The sequence below is a fragment of the Cariama cristata genome, unplaced genomic scaffold (assembly GCF_000690535.1).
Source record: "Cariama cristata isolate BGI_N322 unplaced genomic scaffold, ASM69053v1 scaffold44451, whole genome shotgun sequence".
Classification (NCBI taxonomy): domain Eukaryota; kingdom Metazoa; phylum Chordata; class Aves; order Cariamiformes; family Cariamidae; genus Cariama; species Cariama cristata.
The window spans coordinates 42123-69820 of NW_009599580.1; the positions used below are offsets into that span (position 1 = coordinate 42123).

Sequence of the window (27698 nt, forward strand, 5' to 3'; positions counted from 1 at the left end):
TCTACTGTGAAGAGAAAACATTAATAGTTTATGTGTTACTTTTTTAATTTCACAAGGATTTTTTTAAAGGAAATACCAGTAAGCTTAGAAAATTGAAAAACATTAAAAAGCAGTAAACATTATCTTAAACCTCCTTGGTAAATAGCCAGTGCAATTGGCCTGTGAATGAACCTAGGGGGTAATGGGAAAATATTTAATGGGAATGTTTGACCAAAGCTGTGTCTGGCATTCCTTTCCATCATACCACACAAACCTTTTTTCACCTTTTCTTTCAAGTTTTCATGGGAAAACCCATTACTGTTTCAGACCTGCTGGAGTGAAACCTTGTGGTTTTACTAGTGGTCTGACAGTCTGATTAGCCTCTGCTTTTGTGGCTGGGTATAGAATAGTAATTTGCTTTTCATTTCACATATTACGTCTTTTTAAGTCACAATCTCTGACTAAACTAGTGACTATATTGTTGTGTCTGCTACTGAATGTCATTCCACCACATAGGCATTGGGACTTCTGTAGAACTCAAGCTTCTTGGATAAATGGCAATACTTTTCAAAGAAAAACTGAATAAATGTCAGAAGTAGTGCAGACCATGGGCTCTGTCTCTGGCCAGCAGCAGTGAGCCAGCAGGAGGAGGTGCGAACAGAGCAAATACACAATGATGCTTTGTTGACTATCCTGTTCTGCCTCCAGTGATCTGTGACTTTGAGATACCTTGATACAGACATAGGAATTTTACAATTAATAGCACTCTGGATTTTTCTTCCATGAGTTTATCAAGGAGTGAATTCACCCATGTTGCAGGTTGCTGGCAGGGTCATTTACTTACTGCAGATAGATCAAAACTGAGAGGTGGGAGCACCTGCCTCTCCCCCTCTTATAAGGAGACTCATGCTCTGCGTTCAGTACTTCAGCCTTGCTCTGGCTCAGCATGTACGGGTGTGATTGGGAATTATGAGAGCTTTGTACTGTGACCATATTTATGTATGCTAAACTGTACAGAAATCCTCTCTTTTTAACAAGAAACTGAACTTTAAAAAATCCTGTTGTGCACGTGCAGGTTTTTCATAGTTTTTCTGTTTCCGTTTCTTCTCTCTTGGCAGTGTTATCTGTGAACAGTTCTTTTGCTCTCACTCGAATATCCACAAGAAAATAGTTATATTAAACTTTCTCAATTTGAGCATTTGAGGCTTATTTTATGTGAAAGATTTATAATTGCATGCAGAATGTTTCTTTATGTAGATGGATGAAGAGACTTAAACAGATGTCAGGAAATATAACTGCCAGGAGAAGGGTACAAATTGTATGCATAGAAACTTAGAGGCAATTTCCCTTTCCTTTCCTTAGGTAGTATGAGAGAAAGACATTTTGGGATGAGGTCTCATCTTTGAGATGCCTGTAACTGCATTCTCCTTCTGGAATGGAAGGGAGATTTCGTTGTCAGATGCAAGTCAGGGAGGATTTATTCCTAATTCTTGATTTGGTTATGCAAGTATGAGGTCTTCATGGGAACCAGTTATAAATACCTAGTGTATGGGAAACAGAGTTGGGTACACAACATTTCCCCCAATGTCAATTTAATTTAAAATAGCTGTGGATAGCCACTTGAATCACTCTCACATGTCTATCATTCATTTGACTAGTTCAAACAGATCACCCAGTAGTTATCCTTATTACAGACAAGATTGATTTTGGCAGCAATAGAGCAGTCATTTTCCCCATATGGAAAGGAGTAGTACATCTCATTACTGCCAAGCAAGAGTGGGCACTGAAAAAGAAAAAAAAGAAAGTTATACAAATACAGAAATTGCTGCTTTTAAACAAAAATGTAATAATTCAATTTAAAAATGAGCCAAGATGATGGGATCGTGTACATTATAAAATGAGATGTACATGTTTTTAAAATATCCCTCAGGTTTTTGTAGATAAGCAGCAGTCCAAAACCACAGATTTATGGTTGTTTTGGGAAACCTGTTAGGAGGATTCTTCGATATTTTCTTAGTTTCTCAAATATAAGCAAAAGTTAAATTATTAAATACTTCTGAAACCTCTAAGGGATATTTCAGGAAGGTCTTCTGACACAAGCTATAAATAAAACTCTTTTTTAGATTAAAGACTGAAAAGGAAAGAAGGAATAAGGAATATGAAACTTGCAGCATCCTTTATGCACAGTTGATATAGGATTGCAGTATTTCTTTCCTTGACCTCAAGCAGTATCATTTACTATTTATAAGGTGCAGTAATATAGTAGAAGGCTTTTCCACTGTGGCCCATGTCACTAAGAGTTAAAGTTTTGAATTTAAGAAAAATAAATTCTTTTAACTTCTGGAAGAGATCATCATGCTATTTCTGGGGGCGGGGGGGGGGAGGGGCGGGCATTTAAGCCATTTGTTTTATTTGAAAGGATAATCCACATTTTCCACAGTAAGGAAGTAAGTACAGTATTTAAGGTCCAGTAAATTTTTGCTGATTAAAGTAAAACAAATAGTCTAGTCTAAAAGGTGAATCGCAGGAATGTGTTTTCTTTCATAGTGAGGTAGCTTGTGAATTTTTATTCTCTGCTTTTATATATGTAAATACAATGTGGTCCTTCCCTTCATATATCCTGCAGCAGCATGTACTTTATTTTAGGGGAGCTGTCACTAGAGGTTTGAGATACGCGAGAGAAATAAACTGTGCAGATTTCTGTACTGTAACAGGGAGTAGGGTGTGTATGTGAAGGTTGTCTGCCTTAGTTTTGCGATATACCGTGATGAAAGTGAGGCTGTAATTTTAACAGAGCAGGTGCTTGAAAAACCCCTACCTTGCAATTACAAGGAAGATAGTTTGCCACCTTGATTAAGTCACTTTTTCTATTTGTCAGAAAAGGAAAGTGTTGTTCAGTGGCTCAGTTCACTTCTAAGAATATATTTTATAGCTGTACTACCTTGAAAGGTGAGTGAGACAGCATTGCTATCCATATATTCTGTATTAAGATCCTGCTTTAAATTATTGGCCTCTGAAAATGTTTTTAGGATACTTCTGGTTTCTACATAGAAAATTGTAAATTTTATCCATTTCTGGTCTCTCTTCTATTGAATGTTTCCACACATTTTCTAAGTCCTGTTTCACAAGGGAAAAACATTAGTGTTGTTTCCTCTAGTACTGTATTCTCATGAGTATTTTAAATCTAATGATAGCAGGTCACTGCATTCTAGATATTCCCTAAACTCCCACCTTATTTATTGTAGTTGGCTTTTTTCCTTGGAAGAGCTCCAGGGGAATCTCAAACCTGAAGATTCTTGCAATTGGGATTTAAAGTAGATTTTTAATATAATAATAGTGTATTTTTATTGTGCAACCAGCCTTTTTTTTTTTGACCAGAGCATGCATATTATCAACATATGAGTGTTAACCATCTTTTTGCTCAAAAGAAACAAGGTGGAAGCAAACTGGTAGTATCTGTTGTTCAACTTCATAGACATTTGGAAATGGCATTGTTCTAAATGTGTTATTTAATCTTCTTTTTAATCAAAAATACAGCAGTTTTGTAACTGTTAGTCTACATTTTTTCCTCTCCTCTGGTCAGTGGGTGCATCCAGGTGGCACACCAGCCTTTCCCAGATACAGCAGCATGACAAGCCAAGTCAGTGGCTTTTGGTTCACCACTGTGCTCCAAGACACCAGTGAAAAGGCATTACAGAGTGTGCAGTGGGAATTAATATTGTCTCTGAGCAGCATTATCTTTCTGTGATTGTTAAGGCAGAACTTCTGTTGTTCTTGGAGGGGAGCAGACAGTTACTGTAGCTGATGTTTCATGCAGATCTTCTGCAGAGAAATCAACGTGATTGTAGGAGAAGGAAAACCCTATCTATATAAAAGCCTTTCCTTACCTTGCTAACTTTATTGGTTGATTTTACTTTCCATTCTACATGTCAGCCGTCATTATTAATGATCCTTGATTATTATTTAGAAATAATGATATTTCTGCAGGTAAGATTACCATTAGCTTCAGATTAGAATATTGAGGTTGGTTTTTTGTTTGTTAGTTTTTATTTTTTCCTTTAAGTTCCAGTTGCATAGAATTGGAGAGAAAATACCACTTTGTGCATTTGGGGAAAAATGTTTGCTTAAAACTTTTTAAAACTTTTAGGTGTGTTTCTGAACTTTATGGGGACATGAGAAGAAGGGGAAATAGGTGTTTCCATTTGAAGCTTTGAGATCTTGAAGACAGGCGGGAGTGACTCTGCTGCCTATAATTTCTAATGCTTATGGGCCTTTCCTGCAGTCCAGCATCATGAGATTTTTTTAGTATTTTCTGAGGCATTTTCCTCTCTTTTAACAAGTAGTGTATGCATTCTTGCTGCAATATATTTCATAGGCAGTTGCAGAGAAATTTTCAGTCCATAAAACTGTGGACCACTTCAGACGTGTCCATGAAGATTTGTACTACAAGTGGATTTGTATCTCCTGTACAGCAGTCTAAGTGTCTCAAGTTTCTAAATGGTTCCACATCTTCATTATAAATGATAAGGCTTGAAAGCCACTGCTTTAATATCTTTCCAAATTGCACAAGTTGTTTAAAAGCAGCGGTGGCTAAACAGGGATGGGGAACAATTGTTGAAAGATTTTGTGGTAGTGGGAAGCTGTCTTTAGCTGTTAGCATCCAAATGTTTTAATGTTTTATTTGAAGACATAGAAATCCTTTGAAATATGTACAGTTTTTGCTGAAATAACTTAGTACATTTCCCTTCTCTTCTGGGAAGACATAACACTAAAGTCAGATTGACTTAACGTTGTGCAAGTTCCAGAACTATGGAAGTTTAAACTGGAAGGCACACTGAGATTTGATCCCTCAATCCAGCACAAGCTTTGAACTTGCTTACCCCTCTCAAATATAAAGATAATGTAATACAACTATAGGCTTAGGTAACAGGTAACATTAATTTGAAAGGTAATCACTGTTTCTAAAAAAACCCGCAACTAATAAGTAGTCAGGTTTCCTAAGTAGTATTGCTTAATTATGTTTTAAGGTCCTACATGTTTAAAAGGTATTTCATTGCACAAGCAGTTCTTCACTGTGAATATATAGGGAGAAAAGACAGAATAGATGTGCTAAATAAGCTAGCTGCATGCATATTTGCACAGATTTTGGCAGACTGGGATTTTTTTCAGCCATGTTGGAATTTGTGGAAATGACAGTTCAGATAAATACTCAGTTCAGTCAGAAAAGCCCCATTTGGCCAGTGCTGTGGTGACTTGTTTCTTACAGAGTCCACAAGCAAGGTCAGAATGTCATTTTAGATGTTCACTATCTTCCCTGCTGACATGCTGCTTATCTGACTGTCTGGACAGCCAAGTGCAGCAAATCCAAGCAACACTGTTCAAACAAAGCCCATCACATACCGTCATGGCCATTGAAGCAAAGCTTGCATGTAGGAAAGAGAGAAGGTTTGCTTAAGATTTTCTTTTCCTAACCTAAAATATTTTCTTAGAGCAGCAGCTCTTGCTGTCACTTTTCTATTGTATAGTTTCAGAATAGTTTGTGAAGGAATTATTTATTAGATTGTAGGTTAGGAAAGGGGTAAGCCAGAAGGGCAAACATAGGCTGTGTTTGCTTCTGTTTTATCCCCATTCCATTTTTAAGTATCTCCAGAGCTGGACCTGTTATTTCAAGCTAAGATTCTTAAGATTTGTTAGACAGTTTTAGGAGTTTGTATCTGCTGTATTCTTTCTGCACTAGGAGTATTTAATTTGGCTTCCAGGATCCTTTATCCTTGAACTGGAGAGTTTTATGTAAGTGGCACAACACGTTGTAATATAGATCCTTGTTAATTTTGTGTTTTTCTTCTATAGTTATTTTGGCCATTGTAGGCTGCAGGCATTCACCTGACCAAATATAAGTGTCTACAGCTGATCCAGTCACCCTAGGCTCCTTGTCTAATCAACAGAGAAAAATAAACACATTCAGACGGTGATTTTTATCTCATCCTAAAATAGATATCTGAAATAAGTTAGATGAAGGCCACCATAAAATGCTTATTCTCTCCGTTAACAATAAAGGGAGGTGAAAGTTTGTAGGCATTTAAAGAGGAGGCCTCTAAAGACAGAGGTGTAGACATCTTAAGTTTGGTGAGATAAGTCCCACGTAAGATCTTCACCTCCCTTCATTGATGTATATTCCTTCCTGCTAAAGCACTGGGACATCTCATTTCTGGTGCTGTGAACTTGCCAACAACAAAGTAGGAGACAATGGGTTACTTTTGCACTCATTTCTATTGATTTAAGGATTTATAACTGTAGGCAATTTACAGGCGAAAAGTCTGCCACTTTATGAAAGGATTGTGCTAGCCGAGAGTCAAGTCTATGCTCTCTTACTTGCACCTGATTTCCAAACATAACTGTCAAAACATCAGCAGCTTCACCTTAGAGTTACAGAACTTTATCTAGATTTAACAAACTTTTCTTTTTAAATCACTGGAAACATCACATGAAGGAAGCATCAAAACCCCATGAGTTCTTGTTTCAACAGTTAAAAATGTGTGAAAGCCTAGTATCAGCATGTTCTCTTTCCATTTTCAGTATTTATTTGGAATTAGTAGTATTTTTATCTATTAGTAAGTTGCAAGAACATAATTTTTGCTTTTTCCAGTTTACAACTGAGATGTTGGCTGCACACTCACCACCAAGGTGGTAAGAATATTAGCTGTATGTCAGCATCATTCAGTAGAGATTTCCACCCTGTCAGGGTAGTTTTCTTTAGGTGTGGAAGTAGATAGATGCATCTTCTCCATTTACCAGATTTGTTTGTCTGTACTTTTGTTTGAAGAGTTTTTGCTAGTAGCTGTGGGAGCAGACATTAATTTAGTAATTTAGCCTAAAAGTCTGATAGCTGCAGATAACTAAATAATCAACTCTGGCGTTTTAGAGCAAATGTATAAGCAGGCTGAGTTGAAAACTATTGGAGAAGAGTGAAAGGCTGTACCTGAAGTGAAGAGGAATTAAAATTGGAAAAGTTTATTCAAACAGTGCATAACTGATATGGAAGCATGTTTTCCTTTCCTCTTACCTGCAAGACAGGATGAGGCTTGCTATTGAACTTACAAAACCTGATACTTTGTCATGTAAATACACTTCACAGGAAATGTTGATTTTCAAAGACAAAATGCATGGTATTTAACCTTAAAGCTTAACTGTCTTTAGGGAGAAGGGGTTGTTTCCAAAGAAAACAATGCCTGAGTGAGAAACAGTAAGAACTCCTGAAGCAGGGAAAAGAAATTAAAACATCGTTGTAAAATATGGCCCCTCTAATTTACTTTTCATTTTGCAGTAGCAAGGAAAGAATATAGCCCCATTGACCTAAGTGCTGCAAAAGTGTATGGTGATTCCTATTTATGTCAAAAATATGGAAGGCCTTGGAGTTCTTTTGAAAACGGTGAAACTTGGTAACATCCAGTCTTGCAGCAAATTGTGACCTTCGTATTCCATTAGGTCAATGTGTGCATACACACATACGTGTCTGTTTAATAAAACTTTTGCTAACACCAAAATACTGGCTATTATCTTGGGGTCTGTATACATATAAAGGTAGTTACATTTTGTTAGATATCGGTCAAAAGTTTCAACTGAAATGCAAAAAATAAGGAGTTACTGCTTTTGTACAGCTTCGGCTGACAGACATGTAAAATGTTAGTATAGGAATATGAGAAGACAGCAATGGAGGGAAACCTTAATTTTCCCTAGCTCTCTTGCAGCAGAGTGAAAGAGGATAGAGGTGAATAATACTTTCAAGAGGCATTCTTTATATATGCTCTCATTATTTTGTTACATAACAGTCAACCTTACATTTAGGTAGATTCAAAAGATATTAGTGAGATTAAGTGACTGCTCAAACTCTGGAATGTGGCAGAAAAGTATTTTAGGCCTAAGAATTAATGTTTATGTGAAAGCTGTACATACTCTATAATACACAGGAACTAGGAATGTGTGCTGTATTTTCTCAGGTTTTTTCCTTAATATGTTTTATCTATGTTTTCCATAGTATGTCCCCTCTGAAGCTTCTCACAACCCTCATAATCTCTGCCACTCTCTCTTCCCAATGTGAAACATCTCTAACACTTCATAGTCCCTCTTACTAGAATTTATTAACCTTTCCTCACCTTCCTGCACCCAGCCTGTACTGACCCCCCTGAGACTCTGCTTCCCATCCTGGATCTGCTCTATCCATGCTGTAAAACTGAATGTTTTCACCTGAAGCATGGGCCAGGGAACTGAATTTTGCCTTTGCTGTTACAGTCTTGAACCGTCTTTGTAAGCAAAGATCCAGAAGAATTCTTTCAGTCCTTGACATCAGTCTGTAGTTTTATGACCTTACCCAGCTTCGTGGTTTCATCTTAGGGGTACATTTTCCATTCCTATGCCACAACTCATTTTAATCTTTTCTTGCTGACCTTGTGAAAAGCCCTCTCTGCATTGTTTACTCCTGTTGGGGTGTTACCCAAGTGCTCTGGACAGTTTCAGTTGAGATAATTAGCTTTTGCTTGCTGAGAAATCTACTTCGGTTATTCTTCACTTTGCCTGTTAAACACAGGGTATATTTCTAGGCCAGAATAAATGTCTCATTCTGCATTACTGAAAATTACGTTTCAGGCTTCAGTTTCTCATTTAGAGGCACTGCTGTTAAATCCTGTCAAAGCATTGTTACGTGCATAGTACCAGCAAAGCCATGTGTGTAGTTGCCTAGTGAGCTAACCCAGATTGAGAATAACCTAACAGAAAAATTATTTGGTGTAGTTTACTGTTTACCTGCAGTAACAGCTCTGCTTATATGATACAAAGGGAAGCACACAGGTGAGAACAGACTGTTAAGGGTGAAACTGTTAATGAATCACCTTAGAATTGCACATGAGCTGGGACTGCGTCTCGGAAGAAATGTAGGTGGAATAGCACACAAGGGAATAGTAATATCATCACATTTGCCTGCCACCTTTCTACGTATTTATGAGTTTTATGGTTTAAGATTACCACATATTATTACGCTGTTAAATTATTATAGGTAAAATTTTCTAAAACTGGAGTTTATTTTAAAAGAGCTAGGAATCTGAAGTAAGTATAGTGTGTAGTTTAAAAATAGAATAAAAATTATATATCATTCAGGTAACTCATACTTTCTTTAGAAGGAATGGCTAGTTTCAAGAGCAATCAGTAATATGTTCTTATTTTATTAGGCAAAAAAAATTGTCTTTAAAATTGTGTAGATAATTTTTTAATTGACTTTCAGTTTAAGTCAATATTACAAGACAATCTGTTACCCAAAAATAATTACAAAGGCCTACTATCAATAACACCCACTGAATCTGTTCTAACCTCTTTCACAGTGACAATGAAGAATGTAAATTTGGAGTGTTTCACTTTCTGTTAACATTTTAATATTTTCTCTGCCTGACTTCACAAAAATATTTTCACAATCTTTTCCCAGTATTTCCCAATGCAAGCTACTGTGTTTGTATATGCAATAGACATTGCCAAAGGCATTGCAGATTAATTTTATTTGAACAGTGTAATACTTTTGCAACAGCAAAAACATCAAACAGCTTTTAAATCATTACTAGTAATTGTCTTTTATAAGTACTGTATTTTCAGATCTTACAGCCACAAAGCTGGCCACTTCAGTTCCATGGATAAAATTATTTTAAGGGTTTTTATGACGGGCTTCCAGGACTTCATGCTCCAAAGGCAGACTGTCCAAAACATCCAGCCATTACAGAAATCTTTTTTTCAAATGTTGAAGATGTTTATATGATGATACATTGTGCGTTTTATCATTCTTGTTTGTTATAAGATGACATTATTTTCCATTTGCAAAGCTGAGATATGACCTGGAATTTTTTGGATTTCAGAATCTACATAGATTTGTATTGTTTCCACTTTAAATGTTACAAGAAACAGGTTAAGTCTTTCTGTGTCCAATGTTTGAATCTAGAATTAGTTAACTGAAGTTTTTCTGAGTCTTGAAGCTGTCATCCATAGGACTTTCTTACAGCCAGTACTTACAGTTAGTCAAGTCTTTTGTGCTAGGTTTCTGTAAAGCAATGTTAGGCAATTTAATTCCCTCCTCTTTTACTTCTCTTACCCAACATGAAACCACCTTGGTAAGTGGAGTGAGAGCTTGAAGTTTGCTCTTAACTGCTGAGGTTATTGCTTCCAGCCTGAGCTCCTGTCTCAGGGGCAATTAAAACTGAAGTACCACCTTGTTTGTGTTGGGTTCCATTGCAGGGCACAACCTTAAAATGAAACAAGAAGTGATTGTGGAATGGCAAATCCCCTTTCCATCTCAGAGAAACAGCAAGTGGCAGCAAGAAGCCCATGGGCATTTGCATCAGGCACAAAAGTGTTGCCAGCAGGTCGAGGGAGGCCGTTATTCCCCCCTACACAGCCCCGGGGAGATGCATCTGTAGTGGTGGGTCCAGTTCTGAGCTCCCAGTACAAGAAAGAGAGTCCAGTGGAGGATGCAAAGGTGGTTAAAGGCTTGGAGTACCTGGCACAGAAGGAGAGGCTGAGAGAGCTTAGGATCGCTCAGCCTGGAAAAGAGGAGGCTCATGGGGGATCTTTTGTATAAATACTTGAAGGAGGACAGGTGGATGAAGCAGATAAAGCAGAGCTCAGTGATGCCCAGTGACAGGACAAGAGGCAATAGCCACAAAACTAATTACAGGGAGTTCCTGTAATTAAGGAAATTAAGGAAACATAAGAAAATGGTTTGAGGTTTGGTTTTGGTTTGGTTTGTTGTTTGGTTTTTTTATTTATGGTGGAGGTGGTCAGGCGTTGAAACAGGTTGCCCAGAGAGGCTCTAGAATCTCTGTCCTTGAAAATACTCAAAACCAAACCGAGCAACATCCTGAGCTACCTGTAGTAGTTGACCATGTTCAGAGCAGGAGAGTTGAATTAGATGATCTCCAGAACACTCTTCTAACTTCTATGCTAAATGTTTAGCATTTCCAGTGGTTATTACCTGAGTTATTCTAAGTGTAAACAGTAGGGAAGTTAGACACATCAAACGGTAAATGATCTTTAAGAATTCATCATTTTTGTGTGATAAAGATTCCCCTTTCTCCCTCACTCCCAACGTTAAGACCTAATCTAAGATGATCCTTTTGTTCTATAGTTGTTTAGAATTTTTACTCCTTTAGGATTATATGACTGGGAAAAAATACTAGGATTTAGTTCAGGAATTCAGTATTTTGGTCTTTTTAAAGTATTGCCCATTTCTAATATAATCTGAAAATCTACATAAGTAGTTTTTATTATTTCTTATAAAGTAGGTTTATATGCCAGTGGATTAATAAAATTATTTCCATGTTCAGAGCTTGTATTGTTTAGTTTTTAACACATTATTTTCTGGGGACATTTTACGGTTTCAGAAGATTTATAGGGCTGCATTTAATGACAGTTTCTTTTGCCTGCTCTGGAGCACGTGCCATGGTGGTTTTAAGTGTACTGTGCATGTTTGACAAGTTAGAAACTTAGCAATCTCCATCAGTGCTGAGCCATACTGTCTCAGGCTTTGTTTTTGTTGGCCGATATCCAGTACCATGCTATAAAATACATTTACTTGACAGTAGAAAGTAGAGAACCACATTAACTACAAAGTTTAAAAAGGCTGGCTAAACACATGCAATAAATATTAATAAAAGAAAAGGCCACCCACCTTTGACCTTCAATACTTGTTATTAGCTTTGTGTGTTTTAGAGTTACTGTGGCATTTTGAGCATTACATAACAGTATGTAAGAATGTCTTATTTAAACCAACAACTTGTTAGGAAGCCTGTGTTGGTTATTTTGGTCGCTTGTGGCAGGGATTGTGGACATAATGCATTATCAGAATTCTATGTTGCACTTCAGAGTTACCTGTAAAAAGATTGTTGTCCTTTAGTTGTTTCGTAATAAGCAAACCAGGTTTATTTGTACATGTAAGTAATTGGGAAGATACAGTTTTATATGTATATCTATGTAGAAGGAGAATGTTTTACAGAGGAGCCTCGTAAAGAATGGTCAGTTGATTCATGTAAACTTACCTCACTCAATTTTTCTTCTTAAACAAGAACACAAAGCAGAAAAACAGCTCAGAAAGGAGTCATCCTTCAATTTTTTTCAATATTTTTTGTTACGTGCCTCATAATATTCAAAAAAATGGGATTTGGACCAAACCAGAAATAGTACGGAACATGAAATGGGAAGTGATTCAGGAGTCACTAGAACTGATACATAACCATTCTCTTCCAGATTAGATGGTTCTCATGTCGCAAGTTATAGACTTCTATTACACCCCTAGTTATATTGTAGCTTTGCAGTATTTCTCTTGTTAAGACATTAGTGGTTCCCATTTTGTGAATTTCATGTGCTGTATTATGTGTAAAAAAAAGTGTGTATATATATAGATACTTTAATGATAGATGAATGATAGTGGTTGAGTATTGAATTATTAATTCACTTGGAGAAAAATCCGTTCCTGGCTTCTGAGAAAGAAGAAGTAGTAAGCTGGGAGGGGGAAAAGGGCCAGAAAAATGAGTATTGTTCAGTGAAATACTAACATGATGATGCATCCTGCTAGCTCTGGATACATTTATTACATAGGTAACACACACTGTTAAGACCTGTCTTCACTCGGAGAGTATCCCTTTAAAGAGTTACTATCTCTCAAAAATAGATCCTTTTTTTCCCTCAGTTAGTCAGATGCACATACAAATTTTGTGTTTGTGTTAAGATGTGTTGTCATTCGTGGTAGATTGTGCCCACTTCTTTGGTGCTCTCAAGTCAGAAGCTTGCATTTTACAGAGTTTCTGTGCTGGCCTGCTGAATCAGACTGAACTCAGTAATCACATGGAGATTCAAAGTCACACGGAGAACCATGCTGTGTGTATAAAAGAACAATACTCTTAATGTCTGAAAATTAGTTTCTCTGCTGACCAGAAGGGTGACAGAGCTGTGAGACATTGGCTTCGAATACCAAGTTCTTCTGGGTGTTGTGGGGAAGAAAGAACGAAGAGTGAAAATCAGCTACTCCTTTGTTTCTGCAGTCAGTGAGTGAAAGGTCAGCACTGTGTGAGAAGAAGGGGAAAACAGATAAAGTAAAGAACAGGGAAGAATTAAGAATTAAAAATAAAAATGCAAAAGTCATGAAAGCCTGCACTGCTATATCTGAAGCACTGCATTGTTCTCCTTCAAATCCCTATTTAGCTTTCCCTTTCCGTTATGCCCACGAAGACCTTGGAGGTTATCACACGGCCACCAATTTGTGATTTCTTCTCTGCCTACATCCATGTGTTGTCACTTCTTTTACATTGTATTCTGCTCTGGAGAGGAACTTTTATTCATTCACATATTCATTCATGTGCTTAAGCTTGTTCCTGCTACAATGTGACTTTGATCCACTACTTGACAATATGAATATTAATTCTAAGATCTAGATGAATGACCAACTAACTATGAATATGTTGCTTTATTTTAGAGTGTTGTGCGCTGCCTTTGGCATCCCAAGCTGAACCAGATCATGGTTGGCACAGGAAATGGTTTGGCCAAAGTGTACTATGATCCTGTCAAAAGCCAGAGGTACATAATCATGATTAATGATTAAGAACATCTTTTTTTTCCTCAAATATAGCCTGATTCTGTGGTTCTATGATTATGCTAAGAAATGAGAAAAACTGGTTTAGTAACATTTGTCTTGCAGAGTTTTACTTACTTAGTAACAGTAGAAAGAACAAAACCAAACCAAACCAGTTCATTTCTGAAAAGCGGTGCATTTTCCTCTGGGCTTTTCATGGTGCAGTATGCTGGCTGTTCTACCTGAATTTACACACACTTTCATTTTTTTAATTGCATGAAATCTGCAGTAAGAATAACCAACCTTTCATCTAATCTCTTGGAGACAGCTCATGTGGTGTTATTGAAAGGATATTAATTGTATGTAGTCATATTTTTTGATGTCTTTTTTTCTTTTTTTTCCTGAAGTAAAAATTGTTTTTAGAAGCATTAGCTTAAACTTCAGTGTCTGTGAAGTAATAATAAGAGACCCAGTTTGAGAGGGTGCACACCAAGGAAGCACATTACCATCTTTCTGCTAGTCTTCTCCCCAACCCCCACTTATCACGTGTGGGTTTTGCCTGTAGATCTAATAGAAAGGTGGTGGTGATTCTTCAGAGGATGACTTGTCAACCTGGAATGAAAAGGAGAGCACTTAACTAGTCTATAAGTACTTCTTTCGCAATTAATTTGCTTTTATCATCTGGATTGGCTGGAGAACTGAGGCATGCTTCCTTCCAGTCACCAAGGGGGGAAATGTACACTTCACCTATGCTGAGTGGTATGAATAAGATGCTCTTCCCCTATATGCATTCATCTTTGTTTCACTGACATCCAAAAACATTCTGTGTTACAGTTCACAGTGTCTGGATGCTTACTGGGACTGGACACTTGGATGTGAAGATAAACCTTGGTTTACAAGATTATCAAAATTAAGTTTTATTTTTCTGGTCTTTGTCAGTTTAGACAAGAGAGTTGGTCATCATTGTTTGGACCCTTCTCTAGAGGGCAGCCTGAGTCTCCCAGTCATACACCTCAAGAGCCCTAGCTCAGCTCTGTGCCCAGTTTGTTTCCTGATACTTATCATGAGGAGGAAAATACCACCAGTTTAAATCAGTCTTGCTGCAGCCAGGCTTATGCAGGCTTTCCTGCTGCAGTGTTACAGACACCTCTGGTGAGAAACTGCCACCTCTGCTGCTTAGGAAGAGTACTAGGAGCAAATCATTGCCATGTTTGGAGAGGAGCGCTTCCAGTGTGCATGCTGCAAGTACTGTGGACAAATGAAGTGTGAAATGAATCTTCCACCTCTATTTCCGCATGTCATATAAACTGCTCTATGACAGAAACGCTAATCTCTCTACTGTCCTTCACATGTGCGTGGACGGGCAGAGATACATGTATTTGTGAATATTTAAAGTGCTATATAATTTTGTTGAGACTGTGTCTTGAATAAAAACTGGTTTCTGTATGATATAAACAGACCAACTGAACTGCTATATATTTCCTCCTAGGGGAGCAAAATTATGCGTGGTCAAAACAAAAAGAAAAGAGAGACAAGCAGAGACTCTTACACAGGATTACATTATAACACGTAAGGAATTTAAATGTATCTTTATAGCAGCATCCTTAGCTCTTTCTCAGGTTTGAAATTATTTGCAGATCATTTAGCTTTATATTTTTCCCTGTAAAGCTGTGATCTTTCGTTAAGTATTGATCATTGGTGTGGGATGTTAGTGCTTCATACAAATTGTTTTGTAGCCTTGCACAAACAGAAAGGTATATATTCTGTAAGTTCTGTGAAGTTGTTAATAATGGTTGGTTTCTAGATTCTGATGCACCTGAAAGCCTGAAAGGACAACTGCCTTAAAAAAAAGCAAGCAAAAAAACCCCGCCAAAAACAAACCATCCAAAACTTTGGAGCTTTCTTAAATCTTCAGTTTTGCACAACTAGATTGGGGAGTGTAGATTGGTTTTGGAAGTGTTTTGCCACTTGGGAACATTAACAGTACCAGTGACAAAATCAGAAATATTAGAGATAGGTCTTGAACAAATTCCAAGTGATTTTTCAAAGTTTAGTACTTGCCCAGAGTTATATGGAGTTTTAAATAGCTTAAATACCTCTGTAGCCTCAGGATTATACTATAAGACCATATGTTCATACTAAGGCTCACTGATCCATAAGAAATAGTTATCATTGTTACTATAAAATGTTTAGTGATCTGCCTTTTCCCAAGGGCAAATTTTGCAAGGGGATGAGGGGATTGACTGAGAGATTTTGGCCTTCCCCATTAATATTGCCTTACGTAGTGTTTCCTCATGTGAAATGAGAACAGTCATACAGTTGTGCTGTCCTGCTTCTCTTCATTCTCCTCCAGTTCCACAGTGTTTGGATTCAGCTCTGTTTTCCAGTAGTCTTGGTGTTAGAAATAGCTAAAATAATTTCTGTAGAACAAAGTAGTTGTTTGGCAGCATAGTAAACAAAAAGAAATTTTAGAATGATAAAATCTGGTTAGTCTTGGTACTCAGGCTCATATCAAGGCACTTTGTTTCTGAGTTCCTATCTCAGGTACTTTCCAGCCACAGCAGTCTCCTACTTACCTCACTGCTGCAGATGTCCAGCTCCAGTTTTTGGGTATCAGTGGGTAAAGTAGCAGCTGGCAAATATCAGGGATATTTATCTCCCTGGCGTGCTCTTCTCAATTCATCCTTACTACAACCTTGACTGTATCAGCACATGGTTTATTACCTAAATACTTTGTGTGCACTGTTGTTAGTGTTTATCCCGTACAAAGCTTTTGTGATGTTTTAAAAAACTTTCTGCTTAAAATCCAGTGGAACTTGTGTATTCAATGGCATTTATAAATGCCATTCAAAGATTTAGGACCCAGTTATGCAAAGTTTTGGAATTTTATCACTGAGTTTTAGCTGTTGAACTGTTTCTTCTACATAATTTTGAAACTATATAAGGATACGTCCATATAAAGCAATGCAAAAAAACGTTGTAGGGATCTGCTTTGCGAATTTTTATGTTTGTTGTGTATTTTGGAAACTTTTCAGAGCTTAAATGTCTGTCTTCTAAGCTTACAGATAGAACTGGAAAGAACCAAAGATCTCAGAAGTCCTTTTGCAAAGTGAACTGACCCCTTTTTCCTTCTTCTCTTTCTGCCCGCCACCACCTTGCCCTACTTCAGACTTCTAGCTGCTCTTTAATCTCAGAATTTCGTGTAGTGGCTATTTAAAATGCAGGAATCTTGTTTTGAGGGATTAGGTATTACTTTTAAAACACAGGAATACCCAATTTGGGTTTCACTTAGGCAACCTTGACTCCACAAATGTCAAAAGCTTGAATCTGTGCATTATTGACCTCAGATTCTCTATGCAAACCAATGAAGCATAGTGCTTGCCAGCAAATTATCCCAGACATTTCATACTTCATGAAATCTGCAGAAAATAAAACCTAAATATTTATTTCCAAAGATCTATTGCTGGGTCACCTGGCTGTGATTTCACTCAGTTTAACAAATTGAGCAGGCTTCCAGAAACAAGCTGAAAAATCAAACTGGTAGGTCCCTGGATGCTGCCTTCGCATTTTTTCTTCAATGTAGAGCCAGTGCCCCTAAATTTAAGATTTGGTTGGGTAAATTTTGTCCTTGTCGGGTCTTTTGACCTCAAGCACAATTTCCCGCATTTTATGAAACAGCAGCAATCAACACACCTGAATGTGAGAGCTAAGCCTCACCACAAGAAAACAGTGTCCCTTAACATGGTGTTTCTGTGTTGCTGTCAAATGTGTCTCTTGTCCAAGCAGACCAAAACCATTACTGTGATTGAAGATACTGTAGCAGGTTTATGAAGAAACGGAAGTTTTAAATCCTGGCAATTTAACCAGATTGTCTCAGTTACAAGTATTCTTGCAACCTTGATTAATCTCATCATTTAAGAACGAACATGATTGTGACTTCGTATGCAGAAACATTACATTTTTGATCATTGAGGAGATTCCACCCCTCTGTTTCAGATCCACGAATGCATCTAGGATTTTGTCATGCTCTTAGTATTAGAGTATTAGAAAGCTGTAGAAACATGTAAAGTTCAGAAAAGAGCAACTGGTTGGTCACAATGCTAATGTTGAGAACTGAATGACAGAGGAATAAATTAAATATGCATAAACTGTGCAAACAGCATTTCAGATGAAAGACTCCTGCCTGAAGGAACCCTAGAAATCTGACTGCTTTCATCTTTGAAAAATTCAGCAGAAAGAAGCCCTTTAAAATACACCTCAGTAAACCACTGCTTGGATATAGAGGAACTGGGAGGCCACTTCTGCCACCTTTTCCATTGCAAGGAAGAATTGCAGTCTTTGTAATTAAAACCTTAAAAAGAGAATGGAATTTCTAACATTTCTTTTTCTCCAAACTGTGACCCTTCAGCCCATGCACTTCCAATGTTCCGTGAACCACGGCAGCGAAGCACCAGGAAACAGCTGGAGAAGGATAGGCTGGACCCCATGAAGTCTCACAAACCTGAACCTCCAGTAGCAGGACCAGGTAATCTAGGCATAGTCATTTCAGACTATCTTATGCCAAAGGGACAGTCATGCTTGGGTTCTACTCTTGTTTGGATTTACATTCAAACTTTTTTGGGTGGCAGCTCTACTATATATGTATGGGCAGTGTCCAACACTGTAAGACATTGATGTTTGATTGGAGTACTTGCCTGGAATAAATTAATTATCACAACGGCTTACTTTAAGTTACATAATCAGTAAAACACTTATGTGAATGCAGCTCTAAATCAGACTCTTCCTATAGTAATAACTAACTTCTTTGTATCGGGTCACTGTTACAGACACAATGCAACATTACTCTGTTTACTTCTTAAATGTTTTTGTCTAAAATACTTTTTCTTTTTTTCCTGCAGGTCGTGGTGGGCGTGTTGGAACTCACGGAGGTACCTTATCATCATATATAGTCAAGAATATTGCACTGGATAAGACAGATGATAGCAATCCTCGAGAGGCTATTTTACGTCATGCAAAGGAAGCGGAGGAGAATCCATACTGGGTTGCTCCGGCATATGCTAAGTAAGGAAATAATTAAAAATGCAAGTAATATTCTGGAGGCCAGTGGGAGTTTGGTAAAAATAGAAGACACACAATTTTAATGGTAGTCTTTGCCTTTTCTGGATTGCTGCCATAAATATATAAACCAAGAATGTACCATGTTCTTTTATGAAGATAAGAGTTTCCAGGAGGTTAAACTGTTGAAATTTGATGTTTCCATTTTTAAAATGTGCCTGTCAGTGCTAGAAAATTATTTTAAAGCTTTCTAAATTGATTAGAATTTAGAATCTTGTCCAAATCACTGTCTGAAATTGCAATACACCTTTTAATAAGATACTGTCCCATTGGCCGACTAGGACGCTAAGTTTTCCAATATGCCCTCTAGTTCTCACTGATTCTTAGGTTAAACCTTCAAAATACTTACTTGGTCTTATAACAGCATATTTAAATGATTTCTCGAATGTCATAAGTTTTTATTTGAATTTCTCCTACAGAAGGACCTGAGTACCTACTTGAATTAACTATAATTCAAGTTATTATAGTATTAAGGTACAGCAATATTAAAAATTGCACCAATGAAGTCTCCTACCAAAAATTCAACATAAAGCAATAAGTGTTCAGTTGTTGTTACATAAATTAAAAAGCCTCATCAAGATTATGGTAGTAAAATCTCAGAAATCCCACAGATGGTAATTTACTCAGTTTAAATTGTATGTGTGAGTGTGGTATTTGTGTATATGTGTTACAATAAAAATTGCGCAATATGCTTCTAGAATGCTTTCTACCAAAGATTTTTTTCTAAAAATTAATACAGTTCAAACCATTAAATAAATACAGTCACAATAGTACTAAAGTAAATAGTAAATAAATACATTTAAACCTAATGAACAGAAACTACCACTTTAAAAATTACTGAAATTTTCACATTTTGTTATTGATGTTTTTGTTACGCAAAATCATCTATCTAGTATAAATAGTATTTTCAAAATGCGTAAGGAAAAAGTTTTGAAGAGATGAAATAGTCTGCACAGAACAGTCTGCCAATAACAAACAATTTTTTCTTGTTTGCAGCCCAGTGTTTTATCTCCAAGGCTGTACATTCGTTAGTACTTTACTGACTGTACTTTCTTCATTAGTGTTTAGCTCTTTAGCAGAACAATCACCACCTCTTTCCAGAACCTCAAAATATATGAAGAATCATAGCTGTTTCTAGTGATGAGAGTTGTTTTCTGACTTGACCCACATGTTCAGAAAGGTAACTGAATAGCTGTTTCAAAGCAGCTTGAGAATGTCGGTGACCGAGCCTGGCTTTGACTGGGTAATTAGTAATTATGGCATACTGATAATTAATAAGTATGGCATTTGATGTTGTACATCAAATCAATGCGTTATACAGTATCACCCTTGGTACTGAAGAAGGAATATTTGAAAGCCTGATTTTGTAACAGTTGTTGTAATGAATATGTTGAATATTGATTTTTAAATTTTTTGATAGTTCACATTTGCTAGAGGTGAAATTTAGTTTGAATGTGTAGGCACCTGATTTTATTTGAGATATGCAATTATCCATTCTCAAAAGTAAATACAATCACACATTCCATCAGGTAGATAGACACCTCAGTGTATTTTTGGCTCAGTAACTTAATTGGTTGTATATTATGTTTCATCCCTGATACCTGCAATGTAGTAGACATGAAAGTTTTAAAACATAGCTGTATTACAGAAGGCTTACTGTGTCAGGTGGACAGATCTCATTACAGTTTCTTGTTAAAAATGTAGCTGCAGGGGAAGAAGAGAGCTGGCTGAGAAGTGGGGAGGATGCAAGTCCGAACTGCTATTAACTTACACACCAGACGGTGATATGTATGTGGGGGAACTGGACTGCAGCCAACAGCATGCTGCCTTGATGGTTTTGTCAGCTGATAAATCTCATGCCAGTGAAACTGCCATTATCCTTGCTTTTAAAGCTTGACTTTAAGATGTACTCTATGCAAAGAGCATTTTAAAAATTATTATTATTTTTATTACTGTTTTTGTTGTTATTGGCTAAGACACTGAAATACAAAAACTTGATTATTGTGTTATGTTCTTAATTTTCGGAAATGGACATCTATACTAACAGCTGCACATCAGTGGCAGTCATAGGTTTTGTTAGCTGTTTGCCTGCACACACAGATAATATAGAAAGCTGTGTTGATTATATCCTATATCTGACTTTACAGGGCATGTATGTTTACCCTGTATATAAAGCATTTTATAGATGTTCTTATGGATGCATATTTAATAATGTATGCAAATTACAGGTAAATGATATAAATTATCACATAATACTGAGTGGTAAGTGTGTCCTCGGTGGCCCTGTTAAAATCAGGAGTTCATAATAATGAGCAGTATACAAACCTAGAGAAACTGGCTGCTTTATCTATAGCATAAGATATGCTGTAGAGTTAGGAAAGGTGATATTCTGCTGCAACTTAGAATTACATACTGTCTGAGACCTGAAAAACATATATCCAGTATGTTTTGGGTTTTTAAATAGTGTTTGTTCTTTTTACTACTTTATTTCCTGCTAACAGCTTTTCCACATTTCTTGTAGTTAATTTTCACTTAAATATGGTATAAAACTATCCACTTGATGTATCTTGTATTTGACAAGGCTTTTGGTTTTGTGTTGTCTAATGGATGCTTATTCACTTACAGTTTTTCATTCTCCATCTTAAGAAAATGTCTAAGGAAACTATAGTTACTTAATATTCTTCAGTGATGTTTATTAAATAATTTTAGACTGAGAAGACTAAGAAATGCTCTTTTTCTGGTTGATCAGAGTTTTCATAACTCTGATTGTGATGACTGGGTTAGAGTTTATCTGGTCCTGCTTCATACTGATTAGGTCATTCTAAATCAGATAACTGATATCCTGCTTTTTTAATTGTATTTCCACTTCAATAATTCTTATAAAAAGTGCCTGTAACATGATTTTTGCTGTTAGTTTATACAATGTATGTAAAAATATGTCATTTTTGTTGGAGTTAAAGGTGCCTAATTTACTCTTGAAACCAAATACTCATTTATGTTATTTATATACTTGAAAATTTTTTCAAGCTTATTATCATTAGCCCGACCTTTCTCTTTCTCCTAAAATTTGAGCCAGAAAAGGAAGGGGATGTATGTAAGAGGCAAAAGGATGGGTGAAAAAACGGATGCTGCTGAAAGGGGTACTGGGGATGATGAGAAGTACGTGCTGAATCAGGAGATGACATGTCACAGAAGCCCAATGTGAATAAAGTGTCAAAAAAGATAGGAGATCAACACAGCAGAAAAGTCATAATGCATGAGGATAAAGAAAAGATCTTGAGATTTTTCAGGAAAAAGCCCTTTAAAGACCTTGGCAAGAGCCATTCCGTGGAGTGAAAGAAAAGGAAGGACAGATTGAAGATTTCAGATGAAGAACTACAGGAAAGGAACTTGAGGCATCAGTTGTAAATGTTTGAAAATTACATTCTTTGTGAGCTGTTTGTTTTAACACAGCTGTACAGAGATACTGTAATGACTTCAGATGTCCCTCTGAAGGATCAGCAGGAATTACTAAGCATTGTAGCTGAGGTCCTAATCAGACCTAGATAAGCTCTCTTCTGTCCCATAGGGAAACTGAGGGTGAAATTTCCCTCCCTACCATGACAATCAAAGTTCTTAGAAAACACCTTTCAGTTCAGTGATGTTGCCCCTGTTTTGCTGTCCTAGTCATTGCTGCTTGTCGCAGGTAAAAGGGAATGACTTGAAGCAACAGCCTAGCCTGTAGCTGTGCTCTGTTCGCTGAAGTTTTTCTTAATGGCAGTACCAGTGTGTGAAGTGTTAGTCATGTAGTGGCTCAAGTATCTTTCGCTGAAGACACAAAACTGAACAGAATGTTTTGTAACAGTTATTTTGTTGGCACATGTTGGTATATTTAAGCTAAATCTTTTTTGGAAATGGGTAATTTTGAGAGGGAAGCCCCTGAAATTCAGAGAAGACTCAGGTTGGTTGATGGGGTCAGGGCTTCAAAGGGGCCTGATGCTGAAAACCTTCACTTTTCAGTCTGGAAGTAGCTTCTGTGACATTATCCTCATTTCCAAGCATGCTTCAAAGTCTTCCTTTTTCTTTGTTTCAGTGCAATATAAACAGAAATTTCAAAGTTTACTGTGACATGAGTCACATGCTATGAAATGCAGTTGTCATCTCCAGCTGGTTTAGCTGTAGCAGTATTTGTTTTAACTGCTAGTTTATGAACCTCAGATGTCAATGAGCTACTTCTATTGGATCCCTGAAAGGTAACTAAGAAAAGCAACCCATAACCAGAGGGATTATGGTGACTCTAAAGCAGTTTGCATGGCCCCTGGAAATTTTTTAGGGGGTCTGCATATCTGAATAAGTTGAAAACCACTGAAATAGAGAAGCAGTCAGTATGAATAAATCATGTTAGTTTGTTTTCCCATTTTTATTTGCAGCCTGTTAGTGTAACCCACAATAGGAATGCTTTTGTTGGTATATGAGATACTGGTTTCAGCTGACAGTCATGTGGAAACACAGGGTTGTAGAATAATTTAGGTAGGAAGGGACCTGTGGAGGTCACCTAGTCTAACCTCCTGCTTAAAGCAAGTTCACTTAGATCAAGTTGCTCAGGTGCAGTTAGATTCAGGTTATTCAGGGACTTGCTCAGCCAAGTTTGAATATCCTCAAGGATGGTGATTCCACACCACCTCTCTGGGCAGCCTGTTCCAGCAGTCTGGTTGGCAGTCATAGTATCCCTTGTTAAATCCATGCTGACTATTCCCTTATCACCTTCTTGTCCTTCATGTGCCTGGAAATGCCTTCCATGGGGATTTGTTCCATAGCCTTCCCAGGGGCTGAGGTTAGGTAGACCATCCTGTAGTTCCCCAAATCCTCCTCTTGCCCTTCATGAAGATGATGATGTTTGCCTTTTCTAGTCATCGAGCCCCCAGTAACCATGACCTCTCAAAGATGACAGAGTGCCCTTGGAATGACATTGGCCAGCTAACTCGGTACCTTTGGATCCGTCTCATCTGATCTCATGGATTTGTGTATGTCCAACAAGCTATGTACTCCCTGTCTGTCATCCTCTTCTGTTGGTAATGACTCACTCCCTCCCAAAGAGTCTACTGGTAGTGGTAGGGGTCCCCGGAGACCTGAGGACAGACCTTCTCAGGGAAAACACAGCCAAAAAAAGCACCAAGCATCTTGAGCTTTTCCTTATCCTACATTAGTGGGTTATCTACCCCCGGAGCACCTTTTCCTTAGCATTCCTTTGACTGTCAGTGTAGCTGTAGAAGCCCTTAGTGTTGCCTTTCACATTTCTTTTCAGTTTCAACTCCAGCTGAGCTTTGGCTTTCCTAACTCCATTCCTACATGTCCACGTAATGCCTCTGTTCCTTTTGGCTAAGGCTGTCCCTGATTCCTCTGTCTGTGTTCTTCCTGTTTGGGGTTTTATCTCAGTCAGGAGATCCCTGCACATCCACACAAGGCTTCTGCCAGACTTTCCTTTCCGCACACAGGATAGAATGTGTTTTTAGGAGGTTGTCCTCAGTGGTCACCCCGCTCTCCTGGGCCCCTTTGCCCTACATGGCAGTCTCCCATGGGATCTGCCAAGCTGATCCCTAACAAACCAAAATCAACCCTCAAAGTCAAGGATAAATAAAATTGAGAAAGTTGGTGGAGAAAAAGAACACAGCTCTCCACATGTATTATTTAGCCCTCAGAAATAAAAATATTTTGAAGTAATAAACCTGTGCTGATAATTTTTGTATAAATATTAATCATGCGGCAAACTCATACTATACTAGCAATCTCTAGTGCAGTTACTAAGCAGAACAATGTGTGCTTAAATTAAATGATCGCTCCTGATAATGCTATAACAAAAACAGTGTTTTCTATGCTTGTATCTTTAAAACGGTCAGACATATGAATCGCCCTAGGTGCCCCACTTACCACTGTGTAGCTTGTGGAGGTGGAACAGTTTACATTTCAGCTAATCTGAGGCTACAGCCATTTCATGGTAATTTATAAAATGAGATAGCAAGCAGACTTTATTTCCTCTGTATGGTTTTGCTTTAGCTAGTTACTACTAGACTGTGCTACAGTTTCTTTTTTTTTTTTCTCCCCCCACACCAGCCCAGCTTTACTGGGCTCAGTGGTATACTTACATTAGCTGAAGTCTGTAACTTTTCTCTGTGCCACTCGTGTCCTGGAAAATACGTAGCTTCTGCTGCTTGTTTCACAAGTGAAGTCATTCTTCTTGGTTGGAAGTTTCTAAGCCAAATTGTGACAGTTGCAGATTTTGTGGTCAGAAGTGATAGGTTTACACTTGATTAGTTGGGCTTTACTAACAAGCATCTCAATACTGACCTGATGTGATCCTATATGGCATTTAGAGAACTTTCATCTATTGTGGTAAAAGGAAGGTACACTGTTAAAATGGGCTAAATAAACTTCCATCAATATGTTTTGAAAAAAGAAAAAAAGATTCTGTGCATTCCGCTTCTTCAGCAGCTAACAAAATCCAGTATTTTGGCCAATAAAGCCTTCATTCCTGGTGTCTGTTTTGGATTGAATGTTGATTTTTTTTTTTTTTTTTTTTAAATCCTCCTTCACTGATTCATTAAGTAGAGTTTATGTAACTATCTTCTAATGCAATTTTTAAAGCAGAAAATTTTTCTTAATCTTAATTCTGCTTTCCATAGAGAGCAGAATGACTCATCTAACTTCCAGTAGTGTAGGTCCTCATGTGGGTACAAGGTCTGCCTAGGTATAGTGAGATGTACGGCCTGCACCCAGGGATCATGTGCCAATAGCCTCCTGCAGTAGGACCATCTCTGGAATGTCTTAGTGTACTCCTTGCCTCCATGGTAAGTTTGGATGGAGGATGGAGGAGAAGGCAGACCAATAGAAAGATTCTATATATAAGGGTAGTTGTCTTTGACTAGTTCTGGTGACTTTAAACCTATTTTGTGCCACATATTTAACAAGTGGAGGATCCTGGTCTTTGATAGCTGATGGCTTGCTATTACTCTTTGAAGTGAGAGGCAACATTGAATTTTGCCTATTGTGTTGAGTAAGGCAGACGCAATTTTGTTAAGGTTTGTGCATTTTGTAGAGTCTGCCAAATAACAGTTGTAATAATAGTGCTTCACATCCTTAGACTGCTGTAAAAACGTTAGTTAATATATTAATGAGATGATGACTGACTTGGCTCCGTTTTATACTTTATCATGTCTGCAGTAATGAGAAGTCAAGCACAGCTAGCATCAGAAATCTGTAGTTTCAGCTCCGCAGTGGTTGTGCTGAGGTTTAGGTTGGAAAAGGGGACCATACAGTGATTAAAGTGTAAAACAGGGGAACTGAATGTCCAAACAGTTTATTGAAATGCTACTTGATACTGTGTTTGTTTAAAAAGTAATCAATAGTTATTTTTATAAAGTTTAAGTATTATTTAAAATACAGGTAAACAGTGGAAGAATAGAAACTATTGAGCTTGACTGTAGGATACACTGTGTTCTCATATGAAGATCATTAGGTTTTTTATGTTGTGGTAGTGCTGGATAAAGTCTCTGGAGGAGAAACTGGTTTTTTCATATATAGGCTAAGCCAGAAACCTGGGTTAGCTGTTCTGTTTTCACTTACTGGATGCTGTCATACTACAATGTATCAAAATGGAGGTTTCTTTTTTTAAAATCATACAATGCGAAGACTTGTGGCTCCATTTTTCTAACATGGTATTAAATTGATTTGTTCATCTCTTCTGTCTTAATTTTATTCATGGAATACACAGATAATGATTGCAAGCTGATGAGGAAATAATACGTGCGAAAGATGTGTGTTTGTTATGCTTGTTCTTTACTCGAGAGCTGCAAGTTTCTTCAGTTCTTAGAAGGTTAGTTGGTAGGTTTATTTTGAAAATGAAAAATGGACGAGTCTAGGATGCTCTTTTTTTAAGTATAGAAAGGATGTCATTTGTGTCTAGTGCATGTCTAATACAGTTTCTGATAAAGAATTGTAGCCTGACTAGTATTCTAATGTTTTTGATATTTTCTAGAACGCAGCCAAAAACAGTTTTTGCAGAAGTGGAACCAGAAGATGATGAAACAGACAAGCCAGAGTGGAAAAAACGTAAAATTTGAAAAATTTGATTTAAAGAATATTTTTAGAGCATTTGAAACAAAGTGCAGCATTTATTTCTTTATTATGGCTAGAGGATCAAAATTTGAAAGCAAAAATTACTTCCAATTCATGAAACTTGCTGCAAAGTAAAAAGAGATTGCTGTATTACACTGGATTGTAATCCCACATCTGAATTTTGTAATAAGGAATGAATTACATTGTGCAAAAAACTCCTTTCTGTGTCAGTTATTTAGCTTAATGATTTAAGTGGAAAATACTTCTTTATAAATAGAATTCTAGTGAATTCATGATATTGCCAAATGTTTTTTTAATTACTGCCAACTTTACAAATGCTGTGTCATGAGAGTGTTCAATGCTTTTAAGTATATAAATAAAATAATACAATTTCTCAGACTCCTTTTTATTTTTTCTAGTTAAGCCCTAACAAATTACCCCCTTTGTTACAAATGCAACAAAGTTTACACTTTTATTTAGATTAATTAATGTGGAATAATCCAGTTTAGTTCATTTGTGTGTTCACACAAGTTCCAATTTAGTTCACACTTCTGTGTGAATTCTAGAAAACATATTTTCTAGTGTCTAGCCTTATCTGAATGATATTCCTTTTAAATATGTGTAGTATCTCACAGTAGTATTTTATACAGCTTTTATTTTTCAGCAATGTGAAATTGGAATGGACAATTATGTATTTTGGTTTAATAAAAATAACGTGTTTATTGCCTAGTTGATGCAGAATTTTGTTCAGGCTTCCTATGGCTATTAGTTTGTATTAACAAGTGTTAGGATAGAGCAGAGCTGTGTATTTATTATCACGTCTTTGTATCTGTTGACTTTGTTGTATGCCTGAATTATGTATATCCTGCCTGACACTTTCTGAAGACTGATACTGTCCTTTATAAAATGGTTTCTT

General features: G+C 37.1%; 1 protein-coding gene across 1 annotated transcript in view; it reads left to right on the plus strand.

Moving 5' to 3' along the window:
* WDR70 (WD repeat domain 70) overlaps window positions 1–27182 on the plus strand; it is a 60134-nt gene extending 32952 nt beyond the window's left edge. The window contains exons 6-10 of the mRNA XM_009709709.1: window positions 13481–13581; window positions 15066–15145; window positions 17985–18101; window positions 18475–18637; window positions 26703–27182. Of these exons, the coding sequence (XP_009708011.1) occupies window positions 13481–13581; window positions 15066–15145; window positions 17985–18101; window positions 18475–18637; window positions 26703–26787 (546 nt within the window). The 3' untranslated portion in view covers window positions 26788–27182. The remainder of the gene's footprint in view (window positions 1–13480; window positions 13582–15065; window positions 15146–17984; window positions 18102–18474; window positions 18638–26702) is intronic.
* The last annotated feature ends 516 nt before the right edge of the window (window positions 27183–27698 follow it).